Source organism: Pelophylax lessonae (assembly GCF_965119305.1).
Source record: "Pelophylax lessonae genome assembly, chromosome: 6".
In the NCBI taxonomy this organism is placed as follows: Eukaryota; Metazoa; Chordata; class Amphibia; order Anura; family Ranidae; genus Pelophylax; species Pelophylax lessonae.
Genome location: NC_138773.1, coordinates 10,459,851 through 10,477,647, shown reverse-complemented (window position 1 = coordinate 10,477,647; position 17,797 = coordinate 10,459,851). Strand labels below are relative to the sequence as shown.

Genomic DNA, 17,797 nt, shown 5'->3' with positions numbered 1-17,797 from the left:
CATCAACCAAGACTCCCAGATCTTTCTCCATTTTTGATTCCCCCAAGGGTTCCCCTCCTAACGTGTATTGTGCTTTTATGTTTTTAGTCCCCAAGTGCAAAACCTTACACTTCTCCACATTAAACCTCATTTGCCATGTCGTTGCCCACTCCGTTATTTTGTCCAGGTCATTCTGTAGGATATCTGCTTCATGCTGTGCAGTTATTGCCCTGCCCAAGTTGAGCTTGGAAATTTCTTTGCTTTTGTTTGACATATGTTGCCCTTCCAGAGCTCCTTGCTGCAAAGACCAGTTATAGGTGGGGGCAGTGGCCACTTGTTTGTATTGTTAATGTTAATATATTGGCTAGGCAACGCACTGACACCTTTTCTGCCATAGTGCTATGTGCTGGGTGTTCGGTGTGCCCCTGTACCTTCAAGGAGGGGTGGGCTCCTTGCAGGCTCACTTGCCCTCTACCGATCCATTAAAATGCATGTGCTTCCATTGTGGAGAATCTCAGAAGAGTTAGAACTACAGAAAACAAGGTGCCTTGAGGGGTCCTGTAGCTTACACATGTATTTGCAAATGTATGCAGACTAAACAATTTTTTAATGCATATTTTTAGACAGGTTAATTTGATTGGTCGCTTGATTTTGTTTGACATTAAAGATCCAACATAAGCCACTGGGGTGGGGGAGGGGACTGTATATATTAGAACTCCCTGAGATTTGGGGCTTCTGGGATGCTCCAGAATCTGCACCTAGACTCTGATATGACTTCATAAGGAAGGAGGTGAACACATTCACACTTATGCCTCGTACACATGTAACAATTATCGGCCGACCGATCGGCCGACTTTTGTCCAGAGTGGTGTTTTGTTGGTTGGAATGTGCCTAGACTGCGCACGATTTTTCTTGGCCAACAAAAATCTACTTCAGAAGTGATGTCATGTGATGGTTTACTTTCCGTGTGTTTTTTCTTCTCTGAGCATGCCCAGTCTTGCTCATCAGATTTTTGTCTGCCGAAATCTGTACTGACTGACGGAAAATCGGCCGTTGTGTTGACGGCCAACAAAAATTTTATAGCCTGCACACCAGATTTTTTTCGGTCGAAAAGTCGGAGTCCGTTGTCGGAAGCATCATACTAACAAGCCGAAAATCGGCCGATCGGACGTTGGGCGAAAATTCACGGGCAATTATCGGCGCGTGTGTACGAGGCTTAAGGCAGGATGTGAGAAGGCCCACGTCTCAAAAAATGAAAAGCATGAAGACATCTGGACTTCATCTATCATGCTTAGATGCAGAGCTCAGTATATGTCAACCCTCCACCAATACATAGAAACATAGACAACCAATGGCAAAAAAAGGCCAACTGGTCCATGGAGGTAGCTCCTTTTCTAAGCTGCACCTTCAGCTGCTCCCTTCTTTCCTCCAAGTGAGCAGAGAAAAGTATTAAGCTAGACCTTCCCGGAACGTAGTTGTCAGTTATATACTGCATAACTCATAGATATATAGTACGGACAGGGATTGTAATAAAGCTAGTGCTGTACAATATAAGAAATTAAAACATTTGAAGATTATTTTACATTTAGTCCTGATGGTGTTCTGCTAGTTACATATTGCACTGGCAATCTAGAAAGCAATACATCTGTTTTTTTTCCCAGAGTCTTCCTCAATCTTTTTCTTTTCATTTTCCTCATCCTTCTTCATATCGCTGGTTTCTTTCATATATTTTATGATAAATGACAAATGTCTTTTTCTTTCCTCTTTGGGATCCCCCATGTGTTCCATATGGAATCTGATGTCTTCCAAAACCTCGGTGAGGAATTCAATAATATCCTCATGCTTCTCTCTCACCAACTGACCCCCCGCAGAGTAATTTTCGATGCTGTATATTTTTTTCAGTCCCATGTCTGTAAAGAGAGACTTCATGGATTCCACTCCACCGCTGTATTTGTGTGTCAGAACAACGTACGGGTTAATGCCTGAAACATCAACATGAAGGACTTCAATAAAAAGAGTAAATCAGTTCATGAAGACATTATCTGGGTGAAAAAAAGCAGAGGAGCAATTGCAGCATTTTTCCAGAGAAATAATCTGGAGGAGAAGAGAGAGGAGGAATTACAGTAGACAGAGGAAAGGTAGACATTATATAGACAGAGAGGAGAGAGGAGGAGATAGACAGAGGAAAGGTAGTCATTATATAGACAGAGAGGAGAGAGAAGAGGAGATAAACAGAGTAAGACAGTCATTATACGGACAGAGAGGAGAGAGAAGAGGAGATAGACAGAGGAAAGGTAGTCATTTTATAGACAGAGAGGAGAGAGGAGGAGATAGACAGAGGAAAGGTAGTCATTATATAGACAGAGAGGAGAGAGGAGGAGATAGACAGAGGAAAGGTAGTCATTATATAGACAGAGAGGAGAGAGGAGTAGAAAGACAGAGGAAAGGTAGTCATTTTATAGACAGAGATGAGAAAGAGAGAGAGAGGAGGAGATAGACAGAGGAAAGGTAGTCATTTTATAGACAGAGAGGAGAGAGGAGGAGATAGACAGAGGAAAGGTAGTCATTTTATAGACAGAGAGGAGAGAGGAGGAGATAGACAGAGGATAGGCAGTCATTTTATAGACAGAGAGGAGAGAGAGGAGGAGATAAACAGAGTAAGACAGTCATTATACGGACAGAGAGGAGAGAGAAGAGGAGATAGACAGAGGAAAGGTAGTCATTATATAGACAGAGAGGAGAGAGAAGAGGAGATAAACAGAGTAAGACAGTCATTATACGGACAGAGAGGAGAGAGGAGGAGATAGACAGAGGAAAGGTAGTCATTATATAGACAGAGAGGAGAGAGGAGGAGATAGACAGAGGAAAGGTAGTCATTTTATAGACAGAGAGGAGAGAGGAGGAGATAGACAGAGGAAAGGTAGTCATTATATAGACAGAGAGGAGAGAGGAGGAGATAGACAGAGGAAAGGTAGTCATTATACGGAAAGAGAGGAGAGAGAAGAGGAGATAGACAGAGGAAAGGTAGTCATTTTATAGACAGAGAGGAGATAGACAGAGGAAAGGTAGTCATTATACGGACAGAGAGGAGAGAGAAGAGGAGATAGACAGAGGAAAGGTAGTCATTTTATAGACAGAGAGGAGAGAGGAGGAGATAGACAGAGGAAAGGTAGTCATTATATAGACAGAGAGGAGAGAGGAGGAGATAGACAGAGGAAAGGTAGTCATTATATAGACAGAGAGGAGAGAGAAGAGGAGATAGACAGAGGAAAGGTAGTCATTATACGGACAGAGAGGAGAGAGAAGAGGAGATAGACAGAGGAAAGGTAGTCATTTTATAGACAGAGAGGAGAGAGGAGGAGATAGACAGAGGAAAGGTAGTCATTATATAGACAGAGAGGAGAGAGGAGGAGATAGACAGAGGAAAGGTAGTCATTATATAGACAGAGAGGAGAGAGAGGAGGAGATAGACAGAGGAAAGGTAGTCATTATATAGACAGAGAGGAGAGAGGAGTAGAAAGACAGAGGAAAGGTAGTCATTTTATAGACAGAGATGAGAAAGAGAGAGAGAGGAGGAGATAGACAGAGGAAAGGTAGTCATTTTATAGACAGAGAGGAGAGAGGAGGAGATAGACAGAGGAAAGGTAGTAATTTTATAGACAGAGAGGAGAGATGAGGAGATAGACAGAGGATAGGCAGTCATTTTATAGACAGAGAGGAGAGAGAGGAGGAGATAAACAGAGTAAGACAGTCATTATACGGACAGAGAGGAGAGAGAAGAGGAGATAGACAGAGGAAAGGTAGTCATTATATAGACAGAGAGGAGAGAGAAGAGGAGATAGACAGAGGAAAGGTAGTCATTTTATAGACAGAGAAGAGAGAGGAGTAGAAAGACAGAGGAAAGGTAGTACACCCCTCACATTTTTGTAAAAACATTTTTATAGCTTTTCATGTGACAACACTGAAGAAATGACACTTTGCTACAATGTAAAGTAGTGAGTGTACAGCTTGTATAACAGTGTAAATTTGCTGTCCCCTCAAAATAACTCAACACGCAGCCATTAATGTCTAAACCGCTGGCAATAAAAGTGAGTACACCTCTAAGTGACAATGTCATAATTGGGCCCAAAGTGTCAATATTTTGTGTGGCCACCATTATTTTCCAGCATGGTCTTAACCCTCTTGGACATGGAGCTTACCAGAGCTTCACAGGTTGTCACTGGAGTCCTCTTCCACTCCTCCATGACAACATCACAGAGCTGGTGGATATTAGAGACCTTGCGCTCCTGTTTGAGGATGCCCCCACAGATGCTCAATGGGGTTTAGGTATAGAGACATGCTTAGCCAGTCCATCACCTTTACCCTCAGCTTCTTTAGCAAGGCAGTGGTCGTCTTGGAGATGTCTTTGGGGTCATTATCATGTTGGAATACTGCCCTGCGGACAGTCTCCGAAGGGAGGGGCTCATGCTCTGCTCCAGTATGTCACAGTACATGTTGGCATTCATGGTTCCCTCAATGAACTGTAGCTTCCCAGTGCTGGCAGCACTCATGCGGCCCCAGACCATGACACTCCCACCACCATGCTTGACTGTAGACAAGACACACTTGTGTTTGTACTACCCACCTGGTTTCCGCCACACACGCTTGACACCATCTAAACTAAAAAGCTTTATCTTGGTCTCATCAGACCACAGGAGATGGTTCCAGTGATCTGTGTCCTTAGTTTGCTTGTCTTCTGCAAATTTTTGTGGGCTTTCTTGTGCATCCTCTTTAGAAGAGGCTTCCTTCTGGGATGACAGCCATGCAGACCAATCTAAAGCAGTGTGCGGCGTTTGGTATGAGCACTAACAGGCAAACCCCACACCCCTTAAACCTTTGCATCAATGCAGGCAGCACTCATACGTCTATTTCCCAAAGGCAACCTCTGGATATGACGATGAGCACATGCACTCAACTCCTTTGGTCTACCATAGCGAGGCCTGTTCTGAGTGGAACCTGTCCTGTTAAACCACTGTATGGTCTTGGCCACCGTGCTGCAGCTCAGTTTCAGGGTTTGGCAATCTTCTTATAGCCTAGGCCCTCTTTATGTAGAGCAACATTTATTTTTTTCAGATCCTCAGAGAGTTCTTTGCCATGAGGTGCCACGTTGAACTTACAGTGACCAGTATGAGAGAGTGAGAGCGATAACACCAAATTTAACACACCTGCCCCCCATTCACACCGGAGACCTTGTAACACTAATGTGTCACATGACCCCAGGGAGGGAAAATGGCTAATTGGGCCCAATTTGGACATTTTCCCTTAGGGGTGTACTCACTTTTGTTCCCAGTGGTTTAGACATTAATTGTTGTGTGTTGAGTTATTTTGAGGGGACAGCAAATTTACACTGTTATACAAGCTGTACACTCACTACTTTACATTGTAGCAAAGTGTCATTTCTTCAGTGTTTTCACTTGAAAAGATATAAAAAAAAATTTTAAAAAATGTGAGGGGTGTACTTATTTTTGTGGGATACTGTATATAGACAGACAGGAGAGAGAGGAGGAGATAGAGGGAAGGCAGTCATTATATAGACAGAGAGGAGAGCGAGGAGGTGATAGAGAAATGAAAGGTAGTCATTATATAGAAAGAGAGGGGGAGATAGACAGAGGAGATGTAGTCGTTATATAGACAGAGAGGAGAGTGAGGAGGAGATAGAGAAAATGGCAGTCTTAAAGAAAGAGAGATGAAAAAAGGGTATATACACACAGAGCTGGCCCAATACATTGTGCTGCCTGGGTCCAAGAATGAAATGCTGCCCCCCCCCCCCCCAAAAAAAAACATAAATCACGCCCAACAAAAGGCCCCCATTATTTTATATAAATATAACCTTTATAAAATATTATATATACTGTTATCTCTTCCGTAACTCACCACCAGACCAGTCCAGCAAACACCCACTGTCTGTCCTCAGTCCTCCTGTCACTCCTGTGTCTGCCGTGCCCACCGCCCTAGAGGATCCAGCCTGCCCTGCATGAGATGGAGTGCGCTGATGTCTGACGTCATTGCGCACACACCACGTTCACGTGAGGGAAGTTCCCCGGAGTAGACACTCCGCCTCCTCATACTCATCAGTTTGCACTATGGGCGGCAGTAGGAGATGGAGAAATGCCACCCGTAACACACTGCAAACTGATGACACACAAAACTGCTGTAAAAAAAAATCTTGAGGGGGTCAATTTGCTGTCCCTCTCCAAGTTCTGCCTGGGTCCAATGGACCTAGTAGGACCCATGGTTGGGCACACAGAAGAAAGGAAGTCAATATAGAAACAGAGAAAAGGGCGGGGGGGGGATAGAAAGAGGAAAGACCACCATTACATGAACAGAGGAGAGGAAACACGACACCCACCAGAAACCAGAAGCCACCTCCTTACCGGTAAGTTCTCGTGCAGTGTTCAGAAGCGCTTTGTACAACTCAACATCATTTTGAATACTATTTTTTACACTAGAAAAAAAAATATATATATATTATAAATCCCCTCCAGTTGAACTATAGACATTGCAAAGGTTTTCTTATCATAGAATGAAAGACTTAATTGTGTCTAATGCCTCCAACCTGACCTCAAGCTGTGTATAAACTTTTGAATCAAAGTAAAGTAATTATGTAAAGTAATTATGTGTCGAATCCCGTCTGTTATATCCTGTGATATCGCTCAGTGCCCTTGTTTTACAAAAATGATGCGGCACAATACCTTATTTTTGAAGCACTGCTGTGCAGTCAGCTGACTTCCAGCGCTCTCCTGGTCCGCTCCGCTTCTACAGGGAAGAGAGGACGGGGGAGAGCTACGGACGACAGAGGCATGTAAACTGACCACGAATGTACTAGCCCTGACTGTCCCGGGGGTATTTTTAGCTAAAATTGTCCCCCGAGGCCAGAACTCCGCTTTAATTTGCACATGTTACTTATGTTTGTTCCATCTAACAGCATACACTATTGGTTGTCACCTCTTGTTACTACCTGTATGTTTTTTGGGGGGAAAATGTTCAATAAAAATATCTTTAAAAAAAAAAAATCTCTATAAACTCCATCTCCTAGTTCCGTTCCCCAGAGAGAATATTGCTCCAATATACAGTTTCTTTAGCTGTTTGCACTACACACAAATTACTGTAAGTCCAATGACCTGAGCTGCAGAGAATCTTGTGATTGTAAGTAGCTTTTTTTTTTACTCCACTCCCTTTCTGTTCTTCTGCTGGGTTTTCTCAAAAGTCGTACAAAAAAAAAAAAAAAAGTGTAAATACAGACTGCTAATCTATCTGATCACAGCTTTACCTGCCATTCTCCACTATGTCAAAAACACCCCCAGCATTCAGGGCCAGTGCTACCAATAGGCGAACTAGGCAGCCGCCTAGGGCACACTGCAACCTAGGGCACAGCCATGGCAGTGTGTGCAGGAAGGGGGGCAGTTTGTGCGGGAAGGGGATGTAGGGTTAAAGGAGGCAGTGTATACAGGAAGGGGGGTGTAGGGTTAAAGGGGATAAGTGTACACAGGAAAGGGGTGTAGGGTTAAAGAGGGGAAGTGTACAAAGGAAGGGGGTGTAGGGTCAAAGGGCGGTAGTGTGTATAGGAAGGGGGTGTAGGGTTAAGGGGGGAGTATGTATAAGAAGGGTAGTGTAGGGTTAAAGGGGGGCAGTGTGTATAGGAAGGCGGGTGTAGGGTCAAAGGGGGGCAGTGTGTATAGGAAGGGGGTGTCAGGTTAAAGGGGGGGCAGTGTGTATAGGAAGGGGAGTGTAGGGTTAAAGGGGGGGTGTGTATTGGAAGGGAAGTGTAGGGTTAAAGGGGGCAGTGTGTATAGGAAGGGGGTGTAGGGTCAAAGGGGGCAGTGTGTATAGGAAGGGGGTGTACGGTTAAAGGGGGGCAGTGTGTATAGGAAGGGGGGTGTAGGGTCAAAGGGGCCAGTGTGTATAGGAAGGGGGTGTAGGATTAAAGGGGGGCAGTGTGTATAGGAAGGGGAGTGTAGGGTTAAAGGGGGGAGTGTGTATTAGAAGAGGAGAGTAGGGTTAAAGGGGGGCAGTGTGTATAGGAAGGGGGTGTACGGTTATAGGGGGGCAGTGTGTATAGGAAGGGGGGTGTAGGGTCAAAGGGGCCAGTGTGTATAGGAAGGGGGTGTAGGGTTAAAGGGGGGCAGTGTGTATAGGAAGGGGGTGTAGGGTTGAAGGAGGAGCAGTGTTTATAAGAAGGGGGTGTAGGGTTAAAGGGGTGTAGCATTAAAGAGGCAGTGCATGCAAGAAGGGGGTGTAGTGTTAAAGAGGCAGTGCATGTAAGAAGGGGGTGTAGCATTAAAAGGAGGGCAGTGTGTGCAGGAAGGGGGGCAGTGTGTACAGGAAGAGGGTGAAGGGTTAAAGGGGGCAGTGTGTATAGGAAGGAGCGTGTAGGGTTAAAGGGGGGGAGTGTGTATAGGAAGGGAAGTTTAGGGTTAAAGGGGGGCAGTGTGTATAGGAAAGGGGTGTAGGGTCAAAGGGGGACGTTTGTATAGGAAGGGGGTGTAGGGTCATAGGGGGCAGTGTGTATAAGAAGGGGGTGTAGGGTTAAAGGGGGGGAGTATGTATAGGAAGGGAAGTGTAGGGTTAAAGGGGGGCAGTGTGTTTAGGAAGGGGGTGTAGGGTCAAAGGGGGCAGTGTTTATAGGAAGGGGATGTAGGGTTAAAGGGGGGCAGTGTGTATAGGAAGGGGGGGATGTAGGGTCCAATGGGGGCAGTGTGTATAGGAAGGAGGGTGTAGGGTTAAAGAAAGGCATTGTGTATAAGAAGGGGGTGTAGGGTTGAAGGAGGAGCAGTGTTTATAGGAAGGGGGTGTAGGGTTAAAGGGGTGTAGCATTAAAGAGGCAGTGCATGCAACAAGGGGGTGTAGTGTTAAAGAGGCAGTGCATGCAAGAAGGGGGTGTAGTGTTAAAGAGGCAGTGCATGCAAGAAGGGGGTGTAGCGTTAAAAGGAGGGCAGTGTGTGCAGGAAGGGGGCAGTGTGTACAGGAAGAGGGTGAAGGGTTAAAGGGGGCAGTGTGTATAGGAAGGGGGGTGTAGGGTTAAAGGGGGTAGTGTGTATAGGAAGGAGCGGTTAGGGTTAAAGGGGGGGAGTGTGTATAGGAAGGGAAGTTTAGGGTTAAAGGGGGGCAGTGTGTATAGGAAGGGAGTGTAGGGTCAAAGGGGGACGTTTGTATAGGAAGGGGGTGTAGGGTCAAAGGGGGCAGTGTGTATAGGAAGGGGGTGTAGGGTCAAAGGGGCAGTGTGTATAGGAAGGGGGGTGTAGGGTTAAAGGGGGGCAGTGTGTATAGGAAGGGGGTGTCAGGTTAAAGGGGGGGCAGTGTGTATAGGAAGGGGGTGTCAGGTTAAAGGGGGGCAGTGTGTATAGGAAAGGGGGTGTCAGGTTAAAGGGGGGGCAGTTTGTATAGGAAGGGGAGTGTAGGGTTAAAGGGGGGAGTGTGTATAGGAAGGGAAGTGTAGGGTTAAAGGGGGGCAGTGTGTAAAGGAATGGGGTGTAGGGTCAAAGGGGGGCAGTGTGTATAGGAAGGGGGATGTAGGGTTAAAGGGGGAGCCGTGTGTATAGGAAGGGGGTTGTAGGGTTAAAGGGGGGCAGTGTGTATAGAAAGGGGGGTGTAGGGTTAAAGGGGGGGCAGTGTGTATAGGAAGGGGGTTGTAGGGTTAAAGGGGGGCAGTGTGTATAGAAAGGGGGTGTAGGGTTAAAGGGGGGTATATAGGAAGGGGAGTGTAGGGTTAAAGTGGGCAGTGTGTATAGGAAGGGGGGTGTAGGGTTAAAGGGGGGCAGTGTGTATAGGAAGGGGTGTAGGGTCAAAGGGGGCAGTGTGTATAGGAAGGGGGGTGTAAGGTTAAACGGGGGGGGCAGTGTGTATAGGAAGGAGGGTGTAGGGTTAAAGGGGAGGAGTGTGTATAGGAAGGGGAGGGTAGGGTTAAAGGGGGCAGTGTGTATAGGAAGGGGGGTGTATGGTCAAAGGGGGGCAGTGTGTATAGGAAGGGGGGTGTAAGGTTAAACGGGGGGGGGGGCAGTGTGTATAGGAAGGAGGGTGTAGGGTTAAAGGGGAGGAGTGTGTATAGGAAGGGGAGGGTAGGGTTAAAGGGGGCAGTGTGTATAGGAAGGGGGGTGTATGGTCAAAGGGGGGCAGTGTGTATAGGAAGGAGGGTGTAGGGTTAAAGGGGGGGGGGGCAGTGTGTATAGGAAGGGGGTGTAGGGTTGAAGGAGGAGCAGTGTTTATAGGAAGGGGTGTAGGGTTAAAGGGGTGTAGCATTAAAGGGGCAATGCATGCAAGAAGGGGGTGTAGCATTAAAAGGAGGGCAGTGTGTGCAGGAAGGGGGGCAGTGTGTATAGGAAGGGGGTGTAGGGTTAAAGGGGGCAGTGTGTACAGGAAAGGGGGTGTGGGATTTAAAGGGGCAGTGTATACAGGAAAGGGAGTGTAGGGTTAAAGAAGGGGACATTATGTGCAGGAAGGGGGGGGGGGGCAATGTGTATAGTGTTTTTGTTTTTTTTTGTTTTTTTTTGGGGGGGGGGGGGTACAAGTAGCTGGTCTTGCCTAGGGTGCAAAATAGTCTAGCACCGTCCCTGCCAGGATTGTACATTGTTAGCTCTTACCTGTGTATAAGAACTGGGACAATTAAGTCATGTAAGCTGTCCTCATTGTTGTATTCAGCAATTACTCTGTCCACATTTTTATTAAAGTCTTCCACCCATTCCACCTCCACATTTAGCGGCAGCAAATTTCCTGGAAAAGATGGGAAACTGTAATGAGTTTTCTTTGTCTCTTTCTCTATCAGATTTCACCTTTCATTAGATTCAGGAAAGGAGATCAATGTCTGGGAGTTGCTGTATATCCCCGAATGTCCTGCAGGTCCTTGCCATATTCTGGCACTGGAAAGCTCATTCCTACACCTGGTACTGGGTCTGTGCTGGCACTGTGAGGTGGACCGACCTCCTGCCCAATGGTGCCTGCCAGAGGCGTAACTAAAACCTTCAAGGCCCGGTGCAAGAAACCATGAAGGACCCCCTGAACCCCTGGCCGGGGCCCTTCCCTTCAAGCCTGGGGCTCTTCCCACTGATCCTGGGGCCCTTTACTCTCATTGCGGGGCCCTTTATTACTTTCCTACAGCAGGACCCTTTCACAAGTTCTGCAGTGGGCCCCCTTTCTGCCATCTTGGGGCCTCCCCATGGTGATGGTATGCCAGGGCCCGGTCGCAATTGTGACCTTTGCGATCCTGGAAGTTCACCCACTGGTGTCAGTAGTTTTTATTTTTTGGTATTTTAATCGTATTATTTTTTATCCATTTATTTTATTTTTTTTACAATGTCACTGACTATGACTCTGTCCATGCAGAAAAGGAAGGAGCTGGTAAATTACATATTTCTCGACCCCTTCCTGGTTCTCTATTGTGTACAGGTGTACAGGGGAGCCGCACAGGCCCCCTGGAGCATGGGGCCTGGTTGCTATTGCAACCCCTGCAACCCCTGTAGTTACGCCCCTGGTGCCTGCCTAGGGAAATCCTCCCAGTGGCACCAACCATTGGGAAATGTTCTCCCTCCTATTTACACCAATGGTGGGTAATATTTTTCTTACCACTGACACCAGTGCTGGGGTATCCCCCCCCCCCAAGTTACACCAGAGCATTCTTCCTCCCATGGACCACCACCTGTAGGTTTTTTTTTTCCTGCCAATGGTGACATTTCCTTACCATTGACATTAGGACATTCATCCTCTCACTGACTTCCAACGTTATGACTTTTTTGACCTCCACCAACCAGTAACTTAAGAATAATTCTGACCCTTGCACTCTATACACTGTGCTGTATATATACTCCTGACCATGGCACTCTATACACTGTGCTGTACTTTAAATACTCCTAGCCATTGCACTCTATACACTGTGCTGTACTTTAAATACTCCTAGCCATTGCACGCTATACACTGTGCTGTACTTTAAATACTCTTGACCATTGCACTCTATACACCAGGGGTCTTCAAACTATGGCCCTCCAGTTGTTCAGGAACTACAATTCCCATCATGCCTAGTCATGTCTGTGAATGTCAGAGATTTACAATGCCTCTTGGGATTTGTAGTTCTGCAACAGCTGGAGGGCTGTAGTTTGAGGATCCCTGCTATACACTGTGCTGTACGTTAAATACTCCTGACCATTGCACTCTATACACTGTGCTGTACTTTACATACACCTGACCATTGCACCCTATACACTGTGCTGTACTTTACATACTCCTGATCATTGCACTCTATACACTGTGCTGTACTTTACATATTCCTGATCATTGCACTCTATACACTGCTGTACTTTACATACTCCTGACCACTGCACTCTACACACTGCTGTACTTTACATACAACTGACCATTGCACTCTATACACTGTGCTGTACTTTACATACACCTGACCATTGCACTCTATACACTGTGCTGTACTTTACATACACCTGACCATTGCACTCTATACACTGTGCTGTAGTTTACATATTCCTGACCATTGCACTCTATACACTGTGCTGTACTTTACATACTCCTGACCACTGCATTATATTGTACATTGCATACTTCTGCCACCTGCACTCTATAAGCAGAGCTGTACATTACATACTGCTGGCCAATCTCGTTGTCTCAATGGGTTCTGGTTATTATGTATTCCCCAACTCTTCTAATAAAGTTGTTCTTTACCACTTCAAGTTCGAAAGGTGTTGCCCCCTTAATGAGCAGGCCATTTTTTGTGATACGACACTTTGTTGTTTTAACCACTTGCCGACCGCCGCAAGTACATTTACTGCGGCGGTCAGCCCCTCACAGGCAAAGTGACGTATCGGTACATCACTAGCCTGTGAGGCTATAGGGAGCGAGCGCGCGCCGCCGGAGGCATGCTCCTGCTCGGTCACGGACGCCCCACGCGTGTGCCCGGCGGACCCGATGTCCGCTGGTCACTCGAGATCGTCCGTTAGAGCGGGAGAAAGGCAGGCGGCTAATGTAAAACACAGCCGCCTGTCATTCTCCCCTGTGTAAGAATAGTGATCATACGGTTCTACTATGTAGGACCGTTGATCACTGTTCCTACACCTCAAACCACAGCCAATCACAGTTAGAAGCACGCCCCTAGGGACACACTTAACCCTTCCCTCTCCAAAAAAGTTAACCCCTTCACTGCCAGTATCATTTTACAGTAACAGTGGATATGTATAGCACTGATTACTGTAGTAATGTCACTGGTAACCCCAAAAGTGTCAAAAATGTCAGTCAAGGGTCCGATCTGTCCGCCGCAATGTCGCAGTACCGCTAAAAAAATCACAGATCGCCGCCATTACGCGTTAAAAAAAAAAACAACAAAAATGACAAAAATCTTTCCCTTTGTTAGTAAATGCGATAACTTTTGCGCAAACCAATCAAAATACGCTTTTTGCGATTTTTATGTAGCAGAATACAAATTGGCCTAAAATGTTAAAAAATTTTGATTTTTACATTTTTTTGGGGGGAATTTCATATAAAAAAGTGTGAAAAATATTGTTATTTTTGCAAAATTGACACTCTTTTTTTGTTTATAGCGCATGATCAAAAAATCGCACAGGTGATCAAATACCACCAAAAGAAAGCTCTGTTTGTGGGAAAAAAAAGGACACCAAATTCATTTAGGTACAGTGTTGCATGACCGCGCAATTGTCAGTTAAAGTCACGCAGTGCCGAATCGCAAAATAGGCACTGGTCAGGAAGGGGGTAAAATCTTCCGGGGCTTAAGTGGTTAACTGACAGTTGCGCGGTCCTGCGACACTGTGCCCAAATAAAATTGATGGCTTTTTTCCCCCCACAAACAGAGCTTTCTTTTGGTGGTATTTGATCACCTCTGCGCTTTTAAATAAAAACAAAAAAAGAGCGACAATTCTGAAAAAAATATATATATTTTTCACTTTCTGCTATATAACATTCCCAATAAAAAAAATTTAAAAATCAATTTTTTCATCATTTTAGGCCATTTTGTATTCTGCTACATATTTTTGGTAACAAAAATCCTAATAAGCGTATTTGATTGGTTTGTGCAAAAGTTATCGTGTCTACAAACTAGGGAATACATTTGTGGACTTTTTATTTATTTTTTATTGTTTTTACAAGTAATGGCGGTGATCAGTAATTTTTAGCGGGGCTGCAACATTGCAGCGGACAAATCTGACACTACCCGTGACACTTTTTGGGGACCACTGACACCAATACAGTGATCAGTACTAAACAAAAAATACACTGTTACTGTACAAAATGACACTGACAGAGAAAGGGTTAACACTAGGGGAAATCAAGAGGTTAAGTGTGCTCCTATGGAGTGCTTTCTAACTGTGGGGGGAGTGGATTACACTAGAGCATGGGTGTCAAACTTAGTTTCATTGCGGGCCACATCAGCATTATGGTTGCCCTCAAAGGGCCTATTATATCTGTAAGATTAGATGTCCAGAGCACCTCATGCCCCCTTACACCCTTACATGAGATGTCAAGAGTCACCCACCCTTCCTTACATTACAAAGCACCCCCTTACCCCCTGGAGTCAGCTTCCAGAGTCTGCTGAATGCTGAGACCAGGGGAGGCAGAGACAAGCTGGTGTTCCTGTACAGAGAGGTGCAGGATCTGTAGGAGGAGTTCTGCCCTCCTCTCTGCTGCAGACAGCTGAGAAGGGGGGGCGGGCAAAGACAAGTTTTTCTGCAGCTGCACAGAGAAGCACTGGACCTGGCGAAGGAGTTCTGTCACCCGTGTTGCCTACTACTGAGATAAGGTCGGGGCCAAGATAAGGGGGGGGGGGGTCCTGCAGCTGCAGGAGTGGTGCGAGGGCCACCTGAAATGTCCTGGGGGGCCACATTCAGCCCGCGAGCCTTGTGTTTGACACCTGTGCACTAGAGGAAAAGAGTGATCTGTGTTTTAGCTTAGCTTAGCTGAAACATAAGATCTTTTCCTCTCTGACAAAACAGCGGTCTGCCCTGTTTACATAGGCAGACCGCCATTCTGTCATTCCGCCGAACGATCGGCGGGTTCCAGCAGACATCGCGGCCACTGGACCCGCTGATTGGCTCCCACTGTGTCCAATCACAGACCGGTCAGGGTGCCTATGCTGACCTGTTTCCACAACCAAAAGAACCTACAATGGGCATGTGGGCATCGGAACTGGAGCACGGGGCAATGGAAGATGATGGCCTGGTCTGATGAGTCACGTTTTCTTCTACATCATGTGTATGTTTCTCACTTACCTGAGAAAAAGATGGCGGCAGGATGCAGTATGGGAAGAAGGCATGCCAGCTTTGGGCAATGTTCTGCTGGGAAACCTTGGCTCTTGCCATTCATATGAATGTTACTTGACATGTACTACCTACCCAAACATTGTTGGTGACCAAGTACACCCCTTCATGGAAACAGTATTGCCTGATGGCAATTGCCTCTTTCAGCAGGATAACGCGCCCTGCCACACTGCAAAAATGGTTTGAGGGACAAAAGAACAAGTTGAAGGTAATGAATTTGCCTTCAAATTCTCAACATCTCAATCCAACCAAACAACTGTGGGATGTACTGGAAAAACAAGTCCAATCCATGGAGACCCCCACTTTGCAACTTACAGGACTTAAAGGATTTGCTACTGACAACTTGGTGCCAGATACCACAGCATACCTTCGGAGGCCTGGTGGCATCCATGCCTTGATGGGTCAGGGCTGGCTTTGTGGCAAAAGGGGGCTTACTTAATATTAGCTGGGTTATCATAATGTCATGGCTGATTGGTGTACGTGTGCAGTGTATACATACCCTACGTATCCATTGACCCTTCATATCCATGCCATTATGCCATGGTGTATACAGACCCTATGTATCCATGGACTCTACATATCAATGCCATTATGCCATGGTGTATACAGACCCTACATATTCATAGACTCTACATATCCATGCCATTATGCCATGGTGTATACAGACCCTACGTATCCATGGACTCTACATATCCATGCCATTATGCCATGGTGTATACAGACCCTACGTATCCATAGACTCTTCATATCCATGCCATTATGCCATGATGTATACAGACCCTATGTATCCATAGACTCTTCATATTCATCCCATTATGCCATGGTGTATACAGACCCTACGTATCCATAGACTCTACATATCCATGCCATTATGCCATGGTGTATACAGACCCTACATATCCATAGACTCTACATATCTATGCCATTATGCCATGGTGTATACAGACCCTACATATCCATAGACTCTACATATCTATGCCATTATGCCATGGTGTATACAGACCCTACATATCCATAGACTCTACATATCTATGCCATTATGCCATGATGTATACAGACCCTACGTATCCATAGACTCTTCATATCCATGCCATTATGCCATGGTGTATACAGACCCTACATATCCATAGACTCTACATATCTATGCCATTATGCCATGGTGTATACAGACCCTACATATCCATAGACTCTACATATCCATGCCATTATGTCATGATGTATACAGACCCTACGTATAAATAGACTCTTCATATCCATCCCATTATGCCATGGTGTATACAGACCCTACATATCCATAGACTTTTCATATCCATGCCATTATGCCATGATGTATACAGACCCTATGTATCCATAGATTCTACATATCTATGGCATTTTGCCAAGGTGTGTACAGACTCTACATATCCATGCCATTATGTCATGGTGTATACAGACTCTACATGACCATGCTATTATGACATGGTGTATACAGACTCTACATATCCATGCCAATATGCCATGGTGTAAGCAGACTCTACATATCCCTGCCATTATGCCATGGTGTATACAAACCCTATGTATCAATAGACTCTACATATCTATGCCATTATGCCATGATGTATACAGACCCTACCTATCCATAGACTCTACATATCCATGTAATTATGCCATTGTGTAAACAGACTCTACATATCCATTGTCATTATGCCATGGTGTATTCAAACTATACATATCCATGCCATTATGCTACAGTGTATTCAAACCCTAGATATCAATAAATTCTACATATCCATGCCATTATGCCAAGGTCTATACAGACTCAACATATCCATGACATTATGCCATGGTGTATACAGACTCTACGTATCAATGCCATTATGCCATGGTGTATACAGACTCTACGTATCAATGCCATTATGCCATGGTCTATACAGACTCTACGTATCCATGCCATAATGTCATGGTGTATACAGATCCTACGTATCCATGCCATAATGTCATGGTGTATACAGATCCTACGTATCCATAGGCTCTACATATCCTGTATATCATCTTCATGTCAATCTGTCCCTCTCTCAAGTTCTAAAGTTGGGATGTGTGGTTTCTGCACATTGCTTTGATAACTGAATCTCTGAAGTCATTTTTAAATGTTTATAAAATTTTACCAAGTTGAGCAAAAATCTCTCCTGTCTGGAACCTGTTCAGAGTTGGCATCCCCCGATTATCCACCATCCATATTGTCTCTGTGAGCTCATAAAGGATTCTTTTAGTGGTCTTTCCTCCTTGGCTGTCTCCAGTCTCCGCGTGGTCAGCAAACACCCCGCCATCCATGACAAATTTGCAGGAGTTGATGAAGGAGGATTTTCCATTTCCCGGTAACCCGAAGAGCTGCAAGATGACCCGATTATAACCTCCACTTCCATCAACGTCACTAAGACGGAAATCTTTGATATTGTCACTCATTCTGAGGTCCTGTGGAATCAAATCAATGTGAGAATAAATATCTGTCAGTAAAATCATTTGTGGGCAACTCTGTGGAG

At 45.4% G+C, this 17,797-nt stretch overlaps 1 protein-coding gene across 1 annotated transcript; it reads right to left on the bottom strand.

Annotated features, from left to right (window-relative positions):
* Positions 1-1,608: 1,608 nt before the first annotated feature.
* On the bottom strand, positions 1,609-17,736 carry LOC309558398 (uncharacterized protein; the record flags this gene model as incomplete). The annotated part of the gene is made up of 4 exons (XM_082261472.1): positions 17,423-17,736; positions 10,596-10,725; positions 6,393-6,463; positions 1,609-1,961 (listed from the first exon to the last, which is right to left on the bottom strand). The coding sequence occupies exons 1-4, from the start codon at positions 17,718-17,720 to the stop codon at positions 1,609-1,611; spliced, it is 852 nt and encodes a 283-aa protein (XP_082117598.1). The 5' UTR covers positions 17,721-17,736.
* Positions 17,737-17,797: the final 61 nt, after the last annotated feature.